At 38.2% G+C, this 23,500-nt stretch overlaps 1 protein-coding gene across 7 annotated transcripts in view; it reads right to left on the reverse strand.

The window, feature by feature from the left end:
• Window positions 1-23,500, reverse strand: part of LOC127424821 (pleckstrin homology-like domain family B member 1) — a 77,702-nt gene that overhangs the window by 18,205 nt on the left and 35,997 nt on the right. For 4 of the 7 annotated variants that reach the window (XM_051670297.1, XM_051670281.1, XM_051670273.1 and 1 more), the window contains 9 exons: window positions 19,968-20,105; window positions 19,470-19,607; window positions 18,367-18,495; window positions 10,951-11,106; window positions 8,629-8,739; window positions 8,433-8,522; window positions 6,987-7,082; window positions 581-700; window positions 107-265 (listed from right to left, as the gene is read on the reverse strand). In XM_051670297.1, the coding sequence (XP_051526257.1) occupies window positions 107-265; window positions 581-700; window positions 6,987-7,082; window positions 8,433-8,522; window positions 8,629-8,739; window positions 10,951-11,106; window positions 18,367-18,495; window positions 19,470-19,607; window positions 19,968-20,105 (1,137 nt within the window). The remainder of the gene's footprint in view (window positions 1-106; window positions 266-580; window positions 701-6,986; window positions 7,083-8,432; window positions 8,523-8,628; window positions 8,740-10,950; window positions 11,107-18,366; window positions 18,496-19,469; window positions 19,608-19,967; window positions 20,106-23,500) is intronic. The other 3 variants (XM_051670326.1, XM_051670316.1, XM_051670307.1) reach the window with 2 other exon arrangements.

Genomic DNA, 23,500 nt, shown 5'->3' on the forward strand with positions numbered 1-23,500 from the left:
TTCTATTCTGTTTTCACACACTGCTCTAAATGAACAAGCCAAAAAAAAAAAAAAAAAAAATAATATGAATACACAGACAACAGGAAATAGTGGTTGGTGCACACACCTCAACAAGAAGCGACTGGGAAGTGCCACACTGAGATGTGTAGCTGGAGTGTACAGGGTCAGCAACAGTAGCTTGGAATGATTGGACGGAAGATGTGGGGGAGGGGTCAACTTTGGGCATCCCGAACAACTGGTTTAATTGACTAACTGTCACATACTCCTTAACACGATCAAAGCATTGCACACATGCACACACAAACACACATACAAATTAAATGTAGTGATGGCATTTTAGGTATACAAAAGCATAAAGACACAAAAGCCAGCCAGCTGGAATAGCAAAAGCAGAGGCTCCAAAAATAACAAAGGCAACTAGAAAGAAAGGTGAAAGAAAAATAACAGTTTCAAGAAAAGAGATCCAGTGGGTAATTCTGATTGCCACTATGAATAAGTGGCATTGGAAAAGGACACAGGAGATGGAAAAGCAAGGAAAGGCATTCTATCATGGATGAAACAGTGACTAGAGGAGTCATACCTCACGAGGTGTGTCTGATGTTACAGCCAGCGGAAGACAGAGAGCATTAGGGGACGCAGTTTGGGCTGGTATACATCCGTTCCCATACATCTTATATACATCAGAGAGTTTGAGATATTCCTGAGCACACACATCCATCCGCACACATATCCACAAAGGATAGCAGTTCTCAAATGACACACCAAGAGCTGTACAACAAGTCTTAATGCACACACAATGATAAAAAGCATGCTTACAACCACACTGCAAAAACATTTTCTTAAACAGTATTTTTGACATATTTTCCAGTAAAATAACATAATTTAAAAAGATAATGCTTATTGTTTTTTTTGTTTTTTTTCTTGTTTAAAGCATTAACTTCACTACATTAATTCACTACTTTAACCTTGTGCATCCCTGTGTACACCAGGGATATGCCATCCATATAAGCAAGGTAAGCAGTGCTTACCTAACAGAAGGGTGAAAAGAAAAATGACACTATGAAATATTTAAATATAATTGTTAATATAAACTACTGTTTTCGTTCAAATTCGTCATCTTTCATCTCAGTTGAGCAGCACAGACAGTTATTCATTTATTCGCTTTGCCGCCACCCTCAGGTATAAGCACTTTATGTTATGCTTTTTCTGATTCAAAGCATTGTTTACCGCCCTTTCATTCAACACTGCATGTATTCAAATGGAATCACGCCCGCTACTACAAATGGCCAAGGTAACCATGCTTAGCAAAATGAGAAAGCCAATCAGAAGCTCCTTCCTTTAGTCATGCTATCTGATAGGCTAGATTTTAGTTTTGTGTCAACACGTTTAAGTTCACGTAACTAATGCATTATTAAGCGCTAAAATTGATATCTGCCGTGTAAGCATCGACAACCTACGTGTATTTGGCAAAGTTAATTTCAATTAAAAATCGAGAAAGAGAGGCTATCTAAACTAAAACAAGCATGCGACTTCTACAGTAACGGCGATGTTCATTCGTAAGGAGAGACACATGGATTTTGTGTTCAAGTAAATGTAAGTTAATATATTTATTAAAAAATCTGTGTTATTGATACTAGGTCATAGATACTAGGTAAGGGGTCTTCAACCATTTTCAGGCCAAGGACCCCTTGGTGGGTAGGGAGACGGAGCCTGGACCCCCGTTACATGTAGTATAAAATTGAGTGTCGCGTTTTATGTCTATAAAAAGGTTTATGGTGGTAGGCTACCATATTATTGTATGAACATACTTCATGATGTTTACATTGCAAAGCCATTGAAATAATCATTAAATGCTGCCCTGCTGAAAAGACCAGCTAAAACCAGCATAAGCTGGTTGGCTGGTTTTAGCTGGTCGCCCTGCCTGGTCATAGCTGATCAGGCTGGTTTTAAAGGAGTTTTGGACACTTTTTTAGACACTGTGCCCTAATGTTAGAACTATAAAACAGACATAACACAAGAAGGACATGATAGACAGTTCACCACTTCATTGCCTCAGACTAACCAGAAACAATGACCAAGTACAAGGGTCTTCAACAGGGGGTCCGCGTTGGTACCGCAGGGGGTCCGCAAATTATTGTTGGAAAAACACGATATCAAGAAAAATCTCAAATTTTTTTTTTTTTAATCCATGCCAAGTCCCAGAAAAAGTGCATACATGTCTGAGGTCAGCACAAATATTGGCAAATTTGACTCTCAAGGACATTTAAATATATTTTATCCACGATTCATCTCTGTACGGCGGTGAGTCTGATGTGTGATTGGCAAGTGCACACGCCTACCGGTACATCACCATAAACATTGCTTATTCAGAAGTTACACATGTTTGTGATGTTTTATGCCCTGATTTGGTCAAAATATTACAACATCTCTGTGATGATCCCGTCTGTATGAATGTATGAGCTGCTTTTAACTCATGAAGAATACACAGAAAGCAAGCGAGGCATATTAGTGTGTGTGACTGATACGCTTACATTGTAGTCTGGTGGTGTGAAAAAGTCTGTGCTTCATGAACTCAGGTGTTGTTAATGACTAACATTAGTATATATACATTAAATATATACTATATATTCACATTATAGTGCTTTGTTATTTATTACAATGTGCAACAAATATGACATTAGACCCCTAGATTTGGGTGTTATGAATAACATCGTCCTATGTGCATTTCCAGTTTAATTGTATCCGAATCGATGATGTTATAAATATAATTGACATGTCTGAATAAATGAGCAAAGACCCACAAGTGTTTTATCCCTGCTCTCCCCCTTCATTGCTGTTTGACTTTAGCGAAATGAAGCCGTGTCACGTAAAGCTTTATTGAAAGAAAAATTACATTTTGGCTATGGTAAGTAAACACCAGTATCACCTTTTAATGATTTATAAATAGAAACAAAAAATGTTGATATATATATTTTTAGCATGTTTATTAGGTGCTGCTAGTTACAAATCATAAAGGTAAATCGAAAATGCACACAGCAGTCACGCTCGTGTCTCAGAAGGTTAAGATATATTCTCTGAAAATAAGCCTTAATATCTTACAGTATGTAATGTTGCTTCTCAAGAAAACTGATACTGTTTAAAAGAAAACCATACAAAAATACTGATTAAGACCATGATTTTTTCCAATAAATATTTCAAAAACACATGTCAGTCTCCACTATCCAAGAACTATAACTGACCACAGTAAACACTAGCACAGAGCAGGGGCCTGGACACAACAGAGGTCATGCTGAATGGAGGCAAATAACAGAAAATATCACAGTAATGAACGTTGCACACCGCACGCCGAAGCAGAGCATATTTTTTTTGGTGCCCATGTTAACAAATTAGTGTTTTCACATCGGAAGCCAAAGCAACACAGCAGAGCAGGGCAGAAGTGCCGAAGCAGCAGCACTGCAGCGAGAGTTTCTATTTTTGCTGCACTGCTCACGCTGAATTAAAGTGACAGTGCACTGTTGATGGACATCATTAATATCAGCTGACACGAAAAATTGCACAGAATAAGCATATATTTGTGGTCTAGTGGGTTTTTGTATGATTAAAGGAATAGTTCACCCAAAAATGAAAATTATCTCATTATTCACTTACCCTGATGCCATCCTAGGTGTGTATGACTGTCTTTCTTCAGCAGAACAAAAATTAAGATTTTTAGAAGAAGATAGAGCTGTCAGGTCCTTATAATGGAAGTACAAAGGTGCCAGCCCTTTGACGGTCCAAAAGTTACATTTAGGCAGCATGAAAGTAATCCATTCGATCAATGAATGTCTTCTGAAGCAAATCAATAGGTTTAAGAAAGAAACAAGTTGATCATTAAAATGTTTTTAATATTAAATCGGCACTTCCATCCAGGGCTCTGATACTGTTTGAAATGGGCGAACTCTCGCGTGACGTTCGTTCATCTGTTGTAAATAAGCGCCGCTTCCGAAGTCTCACGTGAACTCGCCAACGCGCTTACATCAGGCTTCACATCAGCTGCTGGCAAGAAACGCTTTTTAAAAGTTAATAACGTTTTAATTATCTATTTATTTTTTACAAAAACATATCGATTTGCTTCAGAAGACATTCAATGATCGAGTCGTGTGGATTACTTTTATACCACCTAAATATGACTTTTGGACTGTCAAAGTGCTGGCACCCATGTACTTCTATTATAAGGACCTGACAGAGCTCTGTCTTCTTCTAAAAATCATCATTTGTGTTCTGCTGAAGAAAGACAGTCATATACATCTGGGATCACATCAGGGTAAAAGGGGGTCGCACACCGGACGCCTCTGGCGGATGACATGGCGCATTCTAAAATTTGAAACAACTGTTTTCAATGAAGGTATGCACACCACTGCCGCCACTCGCCGTCTATCGGCAGCACCCAGCAACGACTCCGGAGGCTGCTCAAATTTCTGCCATGCCACAGAGCGCAACTCGAATATTTCCATTAAATTCAACCCAAATCATTATCAAAGGACATAGATTATTTACTTTAGCGTTCTTCATTCTTGAACAAGGGAAAGACCTTGGTAACTTCTGTGTGTACTGTCTGTAACCTGAACAGCATCGACGTGCCCCATGTTCGATACCTGTGCCGTGTCTTAGCCGCGATGCGGCGTGGCACATCTCATCCGGGGTGCGACCCCCTTAAGTGATTAATGAGAGAATGTTTTATTTTTGGGTGAAATATTCCTTTAAGAGAATGTAGGAAAGCAAAATAAATAAATAAATAAATAAGGAAAAAAAATTTAATATCACAAAAAAAAAACAAAAAAAACAAAAACAAAACATGAAATTATTTTAATTATATAGCTTAAACAGAAATACTGTTTTATCATTTAATACAGTATACTTCAAGTCATAAACTCAAGGTTTTACAATGTAGTTCTACAGCTTTGGGTTTGATTAGAAAAGACTAAATGACAGATGATCAGATCCAGTGTCCTTTCTCTTTTAGAGGACAGGTTTATCTTAGTATTAATATACAGTCTATGGTAGTCTATTCTTGACTCATAATTTAACAAAAAATGCAAAAAAATTGTGTTTATCATAAACAGCAAACAACTTGAGCATGTAGCACTGGTTATTTTTGTCTTATCTACATACGTGTAACTCACGTGAGTGATCAAAACGCACAAGCTTCCTAATTTTAACGGTCACAAAAAGTCGGTTGAGATGAAAGCTTGAGGGCCATGTTACCCTGGTAAATACGAATATAAATTAATTTGTTGATTAATATTGCTATTTTTATTTATTTTGACCCAACTCCTTGTCATTTATGGCTTACTTGTTTATTTCAGCAAGCACAAAGAATAAATGTCGACAAAACTGTTTCATCCAGGCCTGCGATACTCTCCGCCAGGAGGTAAGTAATTTCAAACTTGAATCACTAAAATCTCTGTTGTGGACTGACTAGTAATCCTGATACCAGGTAATGTTATAATTTAATTTTCTTTGCATCTGATATGATTATTATGATTATTATTTTTTTTTTTTATTGAAGATGCCATATTAATTTAACATGGGTTTTAGCAAAGACCTTCACCTAACTCAGAGCACTTCTGAATCAGCATCATCAGAGCCATGAGAAGTGGAAGTCAAAGGGGACATATGACTTCAAAACAATGACATAAACAATATAATAAAAGGTACATATTTTTCTATTATTTCTCGTTAGTTTGCATTGCATTAAGGTTTTTATTAAACTAAATAATGTTTAATTTCTGTATGCTATATAGAACCTTTTAGGGGTTCCAAATATTTTTGGGAGTGCATCCTTTTTGCGAGAAAAGTATTTAACACTTTAAAGTTTTGGCTGATATTTGAACAAAGAAATATCACTATTCAATGGTTGTGCATAATTACTTATTTCTGACTATATTATTAAGAGTGATCGAGTCAAACCAAGTGATCAAACAACATTCAAAGGCTCATCGTCCTCCCCCTCCCCATTCCACTGAATGATGATGTTTGAAATGAGCAGAGCTTATTGTGTTGGCTGTTCTACAAGACAACATTAGGTCACGACAGCATCATGTAAATAAGATTTCATGACGATCAAGATTGTAATGCTCACTCATGATAACAATTTTATAACTTTATTTTCTGTATAGAGCACAGTAGTTTTGCAGCAGAAATGCTGCCAGTGTAAAAGCACAAGTGTTGTTTGCTGTTAAAGTTGTCCTGACCTGCTGCTTCGGAGTCCTGTGTGTAACAGGCATTATAACTTTAGCTGTTGTTAGAACAGTTGACAAATACTCACCAATCGAACAACACAAATACCCTACATCTTTTAATAACATCCAACAAACATTGCAGGCATGACAAATGAACACTCATTTGTCTATTTAGGATAACATGTTTATCCTCATTATGTTTCCTGCAGGCCACATTAGCCACAAAGAAATATTTTACTTATGAAGGGTGAAAGATCTGAATGATATTAGGGAGTTAAGTAACAGATAATGTACAGTCAGCCAGTCATTATCATAAAATAAACCCAGACAGGATGATCAGGATCTTGTATCTGGGTATTATTTTACCCTGTGGATTTTTTTTGTTTGTTTTTTGCAATAATAACAAAATGACTGTACATTATCTTTCATATTACACAGCTACTAATCAAATGGTCAAACAATATTGATTTGAATTAAAATTATTTTATTATGTGAAAAGGAAGACACCGCGGAATGATACGAGAGGCATGAAATTAAAAATCAAGTATAAGTATATCATATATTTTAATACTGTGTAAACTTAAGCGTAACACAAATATTTTACTGCTGGATGCTGTAAATGACCAATCAGAATTATGTTTTCCAGAGAGCTGTGTAATAATAATGGGTACCATGCACTTAACAGTTCTGTTAGCTCTTTAAATCCTTCCCGATTGTTCTGGGGACATGCTATGAGTTTACCTCCTGTGGCCTGCTACAATATACCTGAGGGGAGGAACTTTGACAACAAGATGACGGGAGTAGAGAATGCTGGGTAGGGAGAGCATCTAAAAGGTCAGGTTCGCTGATGTACAGCACTTCCTGTTTTGAATATGAACATCAAAGTCAGAAAGCAGTGCATTGGCAGTGTTGCAGAAACCACGCCAAAGAACATTTCTATATATATATATATATATATATATATATAATTTTTTTTGTCTTATCAAACTTAATCAGATTCCTACTAAATATTTTATGACTGAACAAAGAGACATCGGTATGAAGCTTATCGCCAACAGCGATAACCCAGAAAAAAAACAAGCTCAAAAAAAAAAAAAAAAAGAGAAAAAAGAGAGAATCAAATGGATCCCTACAAACCTCACTACTATCAAGATGTACACAACGATACATTTATCTCAAACCAGCATATCAAATACTGAAATACAGCACAGATATCTCATGAATTATAATGAGAAAATTATAATCTGAGTTCAGATCACAAGGACTCTGTTTACAGTCTGTACAACAGCATAGACTGACAGCAAAGTTAAAAAGAGATAACTTGCAAACCAAAAACAGTTTGATTACCACTGAGCTACAGATGGATGCAGTCAGGGGCAGTTCTTGGGTCAGTGGGGCTTAGCCCAGACCTCTGAAAGCATATGGACCATTCTTTGATGTAATATTAGAATAAATAAACTTTATAATAAACGTTGCAGTGTTACATCTGTGAGGCGTCATTTATATGAAGTAGATATTAAAATATTACTGAAACTCTGACAAAATGGTACCACTAACCTTAGTCTCAGCCTTAGACAAGCCCACAGATCAGAAGTTCAGTGTTTTTAATGCACACAAATACAACTGTATGTTCCATTTTGTTGTGAGTTATATCTCTGAAATATCAAGTACTCATTACATCTGGTTGGACCTAAGTCAACACAGTTTCCTCTTATTTATTTGGTGCTGAGAGAACTTTTACATTGTTTACAATTTGCTCCAGATTTTATGCAAAATTGTCATAAATGTAACGTGAGATTATCTCTTATTTATGGGCAAAATTGCCAGGAGTGAAAAAGACAAGTTGATAAAAACATTTAGGACTTTATTAAAAACATTCAAGACTTAAGACTCGGGTATACTCGCACATGGTCGAGTGCTCAGCCTTTCAAAGTATACTCTTTTGACCGAAAGCAAATATGAATGCGTTCGATACTCTTTTAGTACAGTCAATGGCATGCACGTGTGCCGACGATGCGCACAGACAAGGACAATCTGCGTGTCGAGAAAAACTGGGCCGCACGCAGACAGTCCGCAATTTGCATCACATACTGTACCATGCGCAATCTGATCTGGAACGGGGAAAACCAAAGTATACTTTGGCCTTTAAGCCCCAAAAGTCCACCTCTAGTGCTGCTCATGGATGCAGTCATGACTGTAGAATTGTCTTACCTCCTTCTGAGTGTTGGTAGGCTTGGGAAAAGTGTTTCCACCTGTCAGGCTCTGGTATCTCTTCTCCAGGGAAGCCAGTCTCTCCTTTTCCTTGAACAGGAATACATACAAGTCAGTTGTATTTTTGTGGCTTAATATAACCATGATGAAGACACCTTGTATGAAGTGTAGAGGGAGGTCAATTGTTTTTCTCAACCTTGTGGAGCATCTGTAGGGCCAGAATTCTATCTTTGGCCATCCTTTCACAATCCTGAGCTGCCTGAATACCTAGTTGATTAGCTTGGATCTCAAGTGATGCCATTTTCTCCTATACAAAAACATGAGAAACATTTCAAAGGAGACCGTGTTTATATATTATTGTAGTCTGATACAGCAGTGTTTTCCAACCTTTTTTGGGTAATGTACCCCCACAGCCCAAACCATAAGTGCCCCTTAAACAACATCAAAGCAGAAATGTGTTCATTTAAACTTATATTATACTGGATACCATTTAGCATTATCATTAATAGTATTAAGGTCCCTTTTACCATTTAAGCTCTGAAGGTGTTTTTAAAGATTCCTGTTTCAGTGGCATTCCCAGAATTAAAGGCTTATAACTCGACAAAAGAAACAAGGAGGGTTGTGTTTGGTATCATTGTAAAAAAACTTTTCACATTTTTTAATAATATAGATCAGATAAATTCGGAGACTCTCACCCTTAGAAACTGCTGAAAAAAATCTGTAACATTGTGCTTTGTGTGCATTATCTAATGATTTATGCTTTCGATTACTTTGTGTGTGGGCTCGTTTGAAAGATAATGACCTCATCTAAGTAATGGTATGTGATATTTTATATTCGGTTTATGTTTCATGAAGTTATAAGTGAAAACGCAACTTGTCACAATAGTACAGTAAAGACATATCCTTTATTGCTTTTGTCTGTGAGTAAAACAAATAGGTTGTATTCTACTCTTTGAGAGCTATCCAACAACATATAACACATGGCTATTTGATGAGTTTGATGTTTTTACTGATTGCAATAATATGTACAGTGCAATGTTTTTTATATAAATTATCAAAATGGAACACTTCTGATTTGTCTGCAGATTTCAAAGCACTTGTGCAGTTTTGGTCATAATGCCTGCATGCATTGGAAAGTAGAGATTCTAAACTTTCAAACAATACTTTTTTGTGTTGGTCAAGACTGTAGTTATTAATATTTTGACCATTTTTTTTTTCACCCTGCGGACCCATCCGAGCTTAAAGGTTTAAAATTTAAAGTAAACAAAACAAAACAAAACAAAACAAAAACAAAACAATCAAGACTGTAGGTGGCAAACAGGCTCACAAAGTAGCATGTATATTCTTTTACAAATGTCATCCACACAAATGTATAAAATGTGTACACATTGCAGATGTGTACACACATTGTTTTTTATTTTTTTATTTTTATATAAGAATGGAAAAAATCAATTTATTATGATTCAATTATTGTGTCAGGATGTGCAGAGAATGAGAGGCTCAGGACCCAAGCGCAGAGTAAAAATAAGGGAATTAATTTAATACAAACACAAACTCCCACAAGGGGGAAAAACAATAAACGTAAACCACACCGAAGGGGAAAAAAACAAAGGATATATAATCCAGGCTGTGGCAGGGGAAAAATGAAACAGGACAGACCGGACCAAGGTAAGGATGGGAATAAAAACAGGACCAACAGACCAACAAGACTAGACCGACTGGAACATTAAAGACTGACTAGATACACAAGCACACAAGACAAACTGGCACTGGATAGTACACACAAGAAGGCTAAAATAGGGAGAGAAATCAAACGGTTTAACGGGGGACAGGTGAGGCAAATTAACTAATAATAAGCAAACAAGGAGTCAGGGTATGACGTAAGACAGAGAGACACGTGGCAATGCAGAAACAAAAAAAGCCAAGCTCTCACAAGACAACAAAACACCATGCTCTGGACATGAAACACAAGACCGCCCGCAACCCAGGCGCACAGCGCAACATGAGCGCGACGTGACGTGAGTGCATGCCACCAAGGTGACATAAGTGCGATGCACCCACATCAATAACAGACAGAACATGGAGTATGAGTGTCCGGATCCCGACACAGACCGAAACTGAACCCGATAGGAAGTCAGGATCCAGACACCATGCTCCGAACATGAAACAAGACAGACCAAAGAGTGCACGGCAGGGAATTCAACCGAAACCGTGCGCTCACACAAAGACAGACAATGAAACACAAGACAGACATGGGATGATGATGCCATGATCCTGTCAGACAAAAACCCAAACTGACAGAGTGACAGGACCGTGACATTATTAGTTATTTGAATCTGTAATTTTTTCTGTTTTACAGGTTTAACAAAATAAAGTCTAAATCTTTCCAAATACACCCTGGGGTACACATACCCCATGGTCGGGAATCACTGTGTGATACAGAGTAAGCAGCCAATGCTGACCAATACTGACAATACTGAGCCCCTCAATGGAACTGACCTGCGGTCAGTATCATTACCTTCCTTTTGGTCACATTGCGGTGATACTCTGCCTTCTCTTGCAACAGCTGTCGACTGACCGTCTCTTTCTCTTCCTCTATGCCACTCTCTCTCTCCAACTGGCGGAACTCCAAATCCTCAAAGCGCTTAGTGGCCGACTCCAGCGCCTCCAGCTTCTACAGACACACACGTGCACAGATGGACAGAGAGACAGAGAGGGAGAGAGAAAGAGAAGAGCAGACGAACAGATGGGAAAAACAAACAAGCAGACAGACAAATGTGCCTCAATGACAAGCTGAAGAAAATCACTCTGTATGCCAATGTTTTTTTTTTCTCCAATGTTTTCATTGCATATCGTGAAAATCTATTTGATAAACATCATTTTGGTGCTTATTTGTTATAAAGTACAAACTGTTCAAAGATAAAGGAGGGTGAGATGATATGCTCAATTCATTACGATATCAGTGGATTAGTGAGAAGATTTAGTAAAAAATTATAAAAGCACTTAAGTAAGAAATAGTAAAAAGCAAGGACAGGCATATACAGCCAAATACAAGAATTTCATGCTCAGACACAGAACAATAACTAATTTTTTTGTTATTAAATTTTTTTTATTGATTCCAATCATAAAACATAAATCCCACCCCCCCCCCCCCCACCTGACACAAACACGCACTACTGTGGTCACCAACAACTAGAACATTTTTAAAAAAAAAAATTTTTTTTTATTTTTGTTTTCTAGAAGTGGTGGTGGCGTAGTGGACTAAAGCACTGAACTGGTAAGCAAAAGGTCGTTGGTTTAATCCCCACAGCCACCACCATTGTGTCCTTGAGCAAGGCACTTAACTCCAGATTGCTCCTGGGGGATTGTCCCTGTAATAAGGGCACTGTAAGTCGCTTTGGATAAAAGTGTCTGCCAAATGCATAAATGTAAATGTAAATGTTCTAAAAATCACCTCTTCAAATGCTGCCTCCCTGCACCACTCCCTAAATGACGGTGCCCCAGCTGACTTCCATCACCTGAGGATGACTTTCCTGCCAATCATGACTCTGGCTAGGACCCAACTTTTTAAAAATCTATCCCCAATGTTGACAACAGTCCCATCACCCAGGATACAGAGTCTGGGGCAAAATGAAATGAAAAATGAAAATTGAGTGTCCAATCCCTCACACATAAAGCTCTGAACCCTCAACCAAAATTCTTGGATTTTATCACATCCCCAAAAAACATGTGTTCTGTCCCCGTCTTCTGATTGCCACCGCCAGCAGGTGGGTGTGTCTTTAAGACCCAGCCTATACAATCTAGAGGGGGTCCAATAGAATCGATGCAAAATCTTAAATTGCATCAGATGGAGCCTTGCATCTCTAGATGTAGACTTGATATTTTTTAAAATCCTAGCCCACACTCCCTCCTCCAATACCAAATACCAAGTCTTTCTCTCATAATCTCTTGAGAGAAGATGAAGCTCCATCCCCCATACTCTGAATTAACAGGGAGTAATACACCGATGCCTCATGACCTTTTCCAAAAGCAGTCACCACTTCCAGAGTATCTGCCACTTTAGGGGGGTGTAGACTACTCCCAAAAATAGTACAGAACAGGTGGCGCTGCTGTACATACCTAAAGAACTGAGATCTAGGAATCTTAAAATGTTGAACCACATTTTCAAATGATTTCAACACTCCACTCTCATATAGGTCACAGAGTGTAGTAATCACCCTCACAATCCACTCTGACCAACAGAAAGGGGACTTATTAATGCGTAATTTTAGGTTCAGCCATGTGCTCGAGGCTACATTTAAATAAATGTCCGAATTAAACACTCTGGACACTTTTGTCCAAACCACGTGCAAATGCAAGATAACGGGGTGTGACTTAACTTCTCAGGTTAGTTTAATAGAAAGGCTTTGCAATGGCGAAATAGAGGCAAAACCAGGGAGGGGCTCTCTCAGGTGGAAGCGACCAGTGAGCCAAATGTCTTGAGTCCAAATGCATAATAATGAAACAAAATCTTGGGTAGGCCAAGCCCACCTTTGTCAATCAGCCTATGTAACTTGTTGAAATGTAATCTGGGATGTTTCCCATTCCAAATAAAGGTCTTCGTTATACTATCAAATTGCTTGAAGCAAGAGAGGGGGACATCTACAGGGAGAGACTGTAGCAGGTAGTTGCATTTTGGAATACAATTCATTTGAATACCATTAACCTTCCCAATCATAGATAAATGTAATGAAGCCCACCTACTCACATCACTCGAAAACCTTTTTATTAAAGGGTAAAAATTAACTCTAACCAAATCACACAAATCTGCTGGGAATAAAATGCCCAAATACTTAATGCCCTGTTTGGGTCATTGAAAGATGCCCGGTTGAAAAGCCGTTACAGGTCAGTATACTGTCAGAGCCAAAGCTTCAGATTTAGACCAATTGACTGTATCCTAAGAACTCAGAGAAGGAATTAATAATCCTGTGGAGGCAAAGCATAGATCTAATGGAGTCAGAGACGAATAATAAAATATCTGCGTAAAGCAAAAGCTTATGCGCCACACCTCCCGTCATCACCCCTGGAAAATCATCCTCCTTCCTTATCACAGCTGCTAATGGCTCCAGGGCAAGACAGAACAATAATGGGGAAAGAGGGCAACCCTGCCATGTGCCCCTACCCAGAGTAAAATAATCTGAAATTAATCAATTTGTTTGTACCGCCGCTACCGGTTGTCTTTAAAGTAACTTAATCCATTCAATAAAAGTATTTCCGAACCCCGTATATTTCCAAAACCTTAAAAAGATAATCCCACTCTACCATATCAAATGCCTTTTCGGCGTCAAGTGAGATGGCAGCAACCGGAGTCTGATCATTCGCCACTGACCACATGATATTGATGAAATGCCTAATGTTATCAGAAGAGCTGCGGCCCTGAATAAACCCCACCTGATCTATATGTATAAGAGATGTCATAACTTTACTTAATCGATTAGCCAAAATTTTTGACAAAATTTTAACGTCAAGCTGGATGAGAGAAATTGGACAGTAACTCTTACACTCACTGGGATCTTTGTCCTTTTTAAGAATCAGACTGATCCGGGCTTGTGTCATGCTTGGCGGAAGCTTTCCATTCTTTAATGATTCCATATAAACTTCTAACAAAAGTGGAGCCAGATCTGTAGCATAAGATCTAAAAAATTCAGTGGCAAAACCATCTGGCCCCGGAGCCTTGCCTGTAGGTAAGGCCTTAATTATCTCATCAAGCTCCTCCAAGGTTATCTCAGAATCAAGATAATTTTTTTGCTCAATCGTCAGTTTATGGAGATCTAATGGTTCCACAAAGTTTCTAACATCTTCATGAGTAGACAAAGATGTGGAACTATAGAGATCAAGATAGAATTCTTTAAAAGCCTTATTAATATCAATGGCCAAGGTAAATATTTCACTAGCAGTTTTCACTGAGGGTATGGTAGAAAAAACTCTCTCTGCTTTATATATCTAGCCAAAAGCTTCCCTGCTTTATCCCCTGACTCAAAGTATGACTGTCTTGCCCTGAACAGCCAAAACTCCACCTTCCGTGACAAAATAGTATTATACTATTTGAGGCCATCAGACAACATTCGGCACTTCAGCTCTGCATCTGCATTTTTAATATTCCCTTCCAAATCCACGAGTTCTCATGCTTTGGATTTTTTGATGAATGAGGCATACTATATGATCCGACCCCTAAGAACTGCCTTAAGTGCCTCCCAAACCATGTCCACAGAGGACTCTCAGGACCAGTTGGTCTCCATATAAACATTGATTTCAGCCTTTAAAATTTGTTGGAATTCAGGATTTTGCAAAAGGGATACATTAAAGCGCCAACTATATTATTTCCTTTTCTCCATATGTGGCAACACCTCTAAACACACCAGGGCATGATCTGAGATTAAGATTTTTCCAATTGAGCAATCAACAACAGATGAAATGACGGACTTAGACATCAGAAAAAAATCTATTCTAGAATAAATCTTATGGACTGATGAATAAATGTATTGTTCCTACCAGATAGTTTCAAAAGTTGCCAAATATCTGTAAGGCCAAGATTTTTACACATCCTGTGAAGCATCAATGTTGCTCTAGGGAGCTTACACACTTTTGCTTCACTATGATCAAGGACTGAATCCATCAATAGATTAAAGTCTCCTCCCAGTATTATATAATGAGGGGTGCCAGTGGCTTGCAACACCCCTTCAAGATCTATAAAAAAGCCCTGATCATCAGTGTTAGGTGTGTAAATATTAGCCAAAATCAACCTTTGCCCCTGAATTTCTGTAAAACAATAATCACTCTTCCTAATTTATCTTTACTCTGTTTGAGACATTTGAATTGTAGATGTTTACTTATCAGTGTAATGACTACCCTGCTCTTACTCGAGCCAGCACTAAAGAAAACATGCCCACCCCATATCTTCCCCAAATTTTCAGCTTCCTACAGGGAAAGATGCATTTCTTGAAGAAACACTATATCATATTTCTTACGTTTAAGAAAAGAAATAACCTTCCTTCATTTTCTGAGGTGTCCCAACCTATTCACATTCCACGTGGCGAGAGATAATCCACTCATATTAACATCTGACATTTGACATATTTGAAAAAATTGATTGTGTGACAAAAACAAGATCATAAAGACCACATTCCAACATTAGTGCAACAAAATTCCAACATTAGTGCAACAAACAAACCCCAAACTTCCCCCGAACAAAAATAAACAAAAAAACAGAAAAAAGAAAAACTTGTGCATTAACCCCAAGCACAACAGTGACAACTGGCGTCCATCCCACTAAACTCAAACAATCCATGTACGCCTACGAGAGGCCCCGCGACAACTTTGTCATCGGATTGCTCAAGTCCGGTGCTTCTATACAAATTTTGTGAGACAGAATTACATAACCGAAGAAAATCTATAAAACAAACTCCAGCCATTAGGCAGAATAAACACAAAGAATGTGTAATTCATCCACATACTGTCCCGAATGTGTGTTCCTCCCCAAAACCAGCTCCAGCCTCTAGCGGAACCAACACACACACACACAAAAAATAATTTAAAAAATAATAAATAAATAAATAAAAAACATTCAGTTTCCTCGGGCAGTCAAACGAATGTTCAGTGAGCCGGCTGTTTCATAAATGCAGCAGATGACCTAATCCTTCCAATGTCCTGCAAAAAATATTCCACAAAACAAACTCCATCCAATAGGAGGCATACGCACAAAGAATGAGCAGGTTCATCCACAACTGTCCCGAAGGAGTGTTATTCCACAAAACAAACTCCAGCCACTAGGCGGAACATCACAAAAAGAAACAAAAAGGTGCCCAGCTTCCTCGGACAGCGAATGTTCAGTGAGTCAAGCTCACCTGGGAGCAACGTGAGAATCACACCATGGCTTACTCATTCCAATGACTTTATGAAGGACATTGGAGAGAGTAAGAAGATTGTTGTGGACATGTAAATACATTGCGGACATCCTTAGTATCTGTTCTCAGTTTGGCCAGACACATCAGTGCAAAATTGATCTTCCGTTGATGTAAGAGTTTCTTGAATCGATCACGTTTCTCTCTTGTCAAATTCGCAAAGTCTGGGAACAAGAAAATGCTGTGGCTCTTCCAAGAAAGCCTTCCATTACTCCTCGCCTTGTGTAACATGAGATCTTTATCGGACGATCTCAGAAATTTGGCCAGAATTGATCGGGGCCTGTCTCCCTCAGCGGATCTCTGAGCAGGGACTCTGTGAGCTCGCGCGATTTCCAGCTTATGGTCTGTTATGTCGAGCAGACTCGGGAAGAGCTCGTCTAGGAATTTCACCATATCTTGACCTTCTTCATTCTCAGGAATTCCACCAATTCTGACGTTGTTTCGCCGATTACGATACTCAAGGTCTTCCAACATTTCCCAGACGCACTGCAAATCTGCCTTGGTCGCTAGCGGGTTAGCAGCAAATTCCCTCTCCGATGACTCCAAATAATCTATCCGTTTCTCAATGTCCCCGATTCTTGTAACCAACCAATTTTGTCTCCATGGAAATAATCGATCAACGTATTACAGAAAGATCCTCCAAGTCCGCCACAACCTTCGCCAGTATTATAGACATGCTGGACAGTTGATGCTGAATTTCTCCCACTGCACCGTCCAAACTGAGTCCCTGGTCTGCGGCCCTGTCTGGGGTTTCAGCTTGTAAGTGTCTTTTAATGTCTCCAGAGCCCGAGGATTTTGAATTCTTTGACATATTGTCTTCATATAACAGTTATGAAACAGAGTGTATCGAATCTCACCGGCTTATGACACAAAAAGAATTAAAAACTAGTAAAGTGCGCAGAGCTCGCCGTTCACACGTCCGACTCTCGCATGGCACCACGTGGTAATAAGAGTGATGAGGGGCATAATAATGATCATTGTTGTCCAGACAATGTGTAAACTCTTTATTGCCATGAGCATATTTTGGCTAGGTGAGGGAGCGCATACACACAGCCATGAGACATTTGTACAGACACATACTCAAACAAGCTGTCCAGTTAAGGCTGTTATATCATGTCATGTATTTTGCCCATTTATTGCTGGTGTTACTAGAGGGTGATTTACTCAATTACAAAAAAAAAATATAGTGTGTTTTGTATTTATTGAGAATGGGATTTGTCTGGTTGTAAATTGGTAACCAACAGGAATAAAGACACCACACTACTTTCTGGGTATCTGATTATTTGCTTCCAAAGCAAATAATTTAGTTCTATCATTATTTAATTGTTTATCTAAAATATTTCTAATTTGACATTACAACTGTTTCACTGAGTTTCATCTGATTTCTAAAGTCTGGTCAAAATTAGAGCATCACCACAGGTGTCTAAGATCAATACACGCACATAACAACAACCCTGTAGCCAAGCTCTCGTTTATTCTACTATAAATTATAGACTTTTCTTAACTGCTAATTTATTTCTATATTAAATCCAGATGGGACTTTTAACATCCTTTAGTAGTCATTTGCAGCCTTTGTATGTAATGTAATTATCACTGAAGCTCAACAAGTATTAAACATTCATTGCAAGTTTAACATACCGTCCAATGTAGGAGAAGACCACAGGAGGTCAGTTGGAGTAGATTCTTTGTTACATATTATTTTATTTTTCCATAAAAGAGGATCTAAAAACATAAAACTGGAAACAGTACTGGAAGCTAAATTTTGAAAGGAAATACTCTTTTATTTAGAGGCTAATTAAATATTTTAGATGAATTGCATTAACTACTAAATGAACATGAGATATATCGCAATTACTTCTAAGATCTACTGAGAAGCCCTACTATGCTTTTTTTCTTTATCTTTTCCTCTTGCTTCTCTATAGTGAAGTGGTTGTTTATGTTCAACATTCTCTGTAACGCTCTCTCTGTAGGGCAGTATCAAAGCACACACTGACCCTGGTCAGTTGTTCCTTTAAGTTCTCCCTCAATGATTCGGGGCATTTATGAAGCTGGCACTTCAGCTCACTGTACGAGTCCCTCAGCCCGGCCAGGACATCCCGCTCAGCTGAGACTTTTGCTCTCTCCTACAAAAATATTACACACACGTAACATACACACAGGTAAAATACACCAGCAAGTGACGGCGGAGAGGGGTGAAAACAAATGGGCACACTGCTTAAATAAAAACACCATGCTGTGTTAAGACAGGGGGTTTTAGATATGGGGTTGCCATGGCAATCAGAGCCCATATTGCACCAGGCTAAATCATAAATATTTATATAGCAGTCAGTTCTACTCAAAGTCCATCTGCAGACTGTTTTATGTAAATATCTTTATTCAGTTTGAGGTGAGGATTGACTCTCGATACTTAGAATGGGATACAAAGGCTCAAACATACCTACAGGTTCAGACAGACCTACAATAACATAACATATGGTCATATTGTATTAAAATACCCCTATCAGAATTTTCCTTAAAAATTGTTTTATTGTTTATTTAATTCAGAATGACTTGTTTGGCTGTATCAAAAGATTGTAATTAAAGATTGTCCATTCAAACATGCAGTATAGTCAGTGTAATTTGGATTAATAATAAGAGTTAGAAGTCAGGCAGTTAGAACACTTTTAACCAGGCATGACGTGATAAAGCGATAAGCAATAAAAGCTATATAAATATATGTTTTTATCCTAACCAGTCAAGGCCGTGACAAGTGACAAGACATTTTGTTGATTGCTTGGTTTCTATTTTTGTGGCGCTGTGCTTGGTAGTCTCATCCACTTTGAAATGTCATTGGTTCAAAATCCTACTCAATATAAATTTATATTAAACAGAATATGTTCTGACTGGATGTGACTCTGTCAAGTCGAGCAGCACTTTCATGTTCAGAAAGCAGATTTTATTTGTCACTGGAAACTTGTTGCATCACGCCTGGTGACACACAGTGTAATAGCTTGATAGTAAAGATGCATCCACAGAGTTTTTCAGGAGGTATCATTGGAAAACTGGGAAGTTTGAGCAAAGTAAATTTATTCTTCATTGTATGTGTGTGGGTTGGTACCTTCTCTTTCTCTCTGTGAGTTGCATTTTCCACTTCATTCAATTTGAGCTGAAGTTGATTGATAATCTCTAACTCTGTCTCCACTTGATTGAGTTCCGCCCTCCTTTCTCCCTGCAGTAATGCCTTCTCCATCTCTGCCTGCCAATAAATCAACACATTCAACATTCTGTTCACTGCCATATGCTTCTGTTAACATTCATAGCACAGCTTTGCTGATCAGGCAAAATCCTTCATTCACACAGATTTTATTATGCAACACCAAAGATGTATCTATGCATGACAGATGGTGATTCACGGGTATGGAAGAATAGGGCTAGTGACTGAAATGTGGAAACAGACTCCACAAGTGATGTGAATATCTTTATCTTTTGTTCTCACTGGTGTGGTGCTGTATTTATATACCACAGAACTTCAGGAACATGTACAGTATTTTGCAGCTATCTCAACCACATTACTTTGCTGTGGTCTGTAGATATGACCTAGGTTCCGGACTCTAACCTCTTGCCTGGACTCCTGTATCTGTTGTTCCAGCTCAGTGACACGGGACTTTAGTGCATCCACTTGAGCAAGAACCCTGCGCCGCTCCTCCTCCAGAAACACTCTCTCCTGCTGCCCCAGCACTGAAGAATCTTCATGCTAACAAAGAGAGAAAGAAGAAAGAAAGATGGAATGACAAATGCAGAGAGAGAGAGAAAGGAAATGGGGAGGAAATACCACCTTCACTGACAAAAATATAATTTGTCAATTACTTTATTACTACAAATTGTGTATGTGTGTGCAATTAGCTATAGTGTTTACAATTGGTAAACTGATTTATACAGAAAATACATATGTTTTTTTAAACTAAAAAAATGCTAAAACATTTTCTTTTAGTGGTAGGGTTTGGAATTGGGTTAGTCTGTAGTATTTATAATTAGCTTTATATAAAACAACAGAAGTATACGGTATGTCCCCATTCAGAAAGCTGAGTTGGGGGGTTTTGTTGTCCCCACAACAAGGATAGTAAACCTGAAATCACCTACATTGTTGGGACAAGCCAACAGTCCTCAAGATGAAAGCAACTTAATAAACATACTAAAAAACATCTTTATAAAAATGTAAAAATGCAAAAAATGTTTCTGTGAGTGGTATATTGTAAATAAAAAGTTAACCTGCAATTGTTCCCTAAAGGTTCAATCTCTACTTAATCTGATCCTTATTGTTTTAGTTGGTGGAACAAAAGGTATTGAGGTTGTTTTAATCATACTGAATCATATATTTGACCTGAATAAAACCAGATAATTTAGTTGTTACAACATAAAGCACATTTCTGGTTACCAGACAAAACAATGGGTGTTACTCAATGTTAAGACTGAATAGAACGGACTTGCGTTGCCATGAAATCGGTCTTGCCTAACTACATCGAAAGAGTGAACTCCAAAGGATAGGAGGACATAAAACGCATCAATGCAAATTCTGAGATGTGCTGATTCAGTATGTAGATTTAAAAACCTCATATATATATATATATATATATATATATATATATATATATATATATATATATATATATATATATATATAAGATTACATACACCTTTGCCAAATACATTTAAACTCAGTTTTTCACAATTTCTGACATTCAATTGTTGAAGAAATTCCCTGTCTTAGGTCAGTTAGGATCACTAATTTATGTTAAAAATTTGAAATGTCAGAATAATAGAAGAGAGAATTATTTATTTCAGCTTTTATTTCTTTCATCACATTCCCAGTGGGTCAGAAGTTTACAAACACTTTGTTAGTATTTGATAGCATTGCATTTAAATTGTTAACTTGGGTCAAATGTTTTGGGTAGCCTTCCAGACAGAACTGGTGTAACTAAGTCAGGTGTGTAGACCTCCTTGCTCGCACACGGTTTTTCAGGATTGAGGTCAGGGTTTTGTGATGGCCATTCCAATACCTTGACTTTGTTGTCCTTAAGCCATTTTGCCACAACTTTGGAGGTATGCCTGTGGTCACTGTCCATTTGGAAGACCCATTTGCGACCGAGCTTGAACTTCCTGGGTGATGTCTTGAGATGTTTCTTCAATATATCCACATAATTTTCCTTCCTCATGATGCCATCTATTTTCTGAAGTGCACCAGTCCCTCCTGCAGCAAAGCACCCCCACAACATGATCATATCACCCCCATGCTTCATGGTTGGGATGGTGTTATTTGGCTTGCAAGCCTCACCATTTTTCCTCCAAACATAACGATGGTCATTATGGCCAAACAGTTCAATTTTTGTTTCATCAGACCAGAGGACATTTCTCCAAAAAGTAAGATATTTGTCCCCATGTGCACTTACAAACTGTAGTCTGGCTTTTTTATGGTGGTTTTGGAGCAGTAGCTTCTTCCTTGCTGAGCAGCCTATCAGGTTATGTCGATATAGGACTCGTTTTACTGTGGATATAGATACTTGTCTACCTGTTTCCTCCAGCATCTTCACAAGGTCCTTTGCTGTTGTTCTGGGATTGATTTGTACTTTTCACCCCAAACTACGTTCATCTCTAGGAGACAGAATGCATCTCCTTCCTGAGCGGTATTATGGCTGTGTGGTCCCATGGTGTTTATACTTGCGTACTATTGTTTATACAGATGAATGTGGTACATTTAGGCATTTGGAAATTGCTACCAAGGATGAACCAGACTTTTTTTTTCTGAGGTCTTGGTTGATTTCTTTTGATTTTCCCATGATGTCAAGCAAAAAGGCACTGAGTTTGAAGGTAGGCCTTAAAATAAATCAACAGGTACACATCCATTTGACTCCAATTAGCCAATTAGCCTATCAGAAGCATTGGTGATTTCTCAGGGCCAGCAATGCCTTCTCTGCTAGCGTAACATGCATAATAATAAAAAAAAATTTAATTCTTTCATTCTTATTGACTTTTTGCCTATGTATTTCCAATCGCTTTCCACTCTTAATTAACCTACAAACAAATAGCATGCCTGAAGCCATGCTCCTTAGCCGAAGCAGCGCGAGTCTGAGCTCTACCCCGTCAGGCCTTCAGAATTTCCACAGAATCCCCCAACAGTGTAAGTGAATAGGTATCTACAGACTGTCAGATTCATCAGCCAATCAGATTGATTTATTTGTTCTTGTGGGTGTGGTCTTTAGTATATGTCCCAGTCCAGGCCTTCTAGCTGGCCTTGAGTGACGCAATCACGCTTTAAATGATGTAAGTAATTTGAAAGTGAAGAGCGTGAGATCTTGCTGACAAGTCGGCTGTCATCACTGCTGGTATTGCCGTTGAGAAAGAGATCCTTATGGATTTAAAAACCTAAGATGTTCTGCATGATCATGCGATTGATTAATTAAACAAGAAAGGAGGACTGATTTTCACTTCAAACAAATTAGTAAGTGCTTTTTGCATTGCTATAGCAACATCAGGAGTTTTCTAAGTGTAAATTAGGCTGCTTGAGCATTCAGTGTCGGATCAAGTTTTGAAAAGTAACCATGTACCCTGATGAAACAAAATTTATTGCAAGCAAAATTTAAATCGCAAATATTATTAGAGAACTTTTTCTTGGTTTTACACCACCTTGGTTCTGGCTTTCATGTGTGGACGTGTTTTTAAAATGTAATTTGGTATTATTAGTTGACTGCCACGTAATGTATGATGGGCATACGGCTTCTTATTCATTGTGAAACTGTGTTTTCTTAATGGCATGAATCGCACTGAAGGCCTAGACTTAAAATGCACGGGCCGCGGCTGATCAGAAGCTAATTGGTTAATTGCCTAAAGGCTTGATATCATTTTCTGGAATTTTCCAAGCTGCTTAAAGGCACAGTTAACTTAGTGTATGTAAACTTCTGACCCACTGGAATTGGGATATAGGCAGTTAAAAGTGAAACAATCTGTCTGTAAACAATTATTGGAAAAATTACTTGTGTCATGCACAAAGTAGATGTCCAAAACGACTTGCCAAAACTATAGTTTGCTAATATGAAATCTGTGGAGTGGTTAAAAAATGAGTTTTAATGACTTCAAACTAAGTGTATGTAAACT

This window comes from Myxocyprinus asiaticus, chromosome 3 (assembly GCF_019703515.2).
Source record: "Myxocyprinus asiaticus isolate MX2 ecotype Aquarium Trade chromosome 3, UBuf_Myxa_2, whole genome shotgun sequence".
Classification (NCBI taxonomy): domain Eukaryota; kingdom Metazoa; phylum Chordata; class Actinopteri; order Cypriniformes; family Catostomidae; genus Myxocyprinus; species Myxocyprinus asiaticus.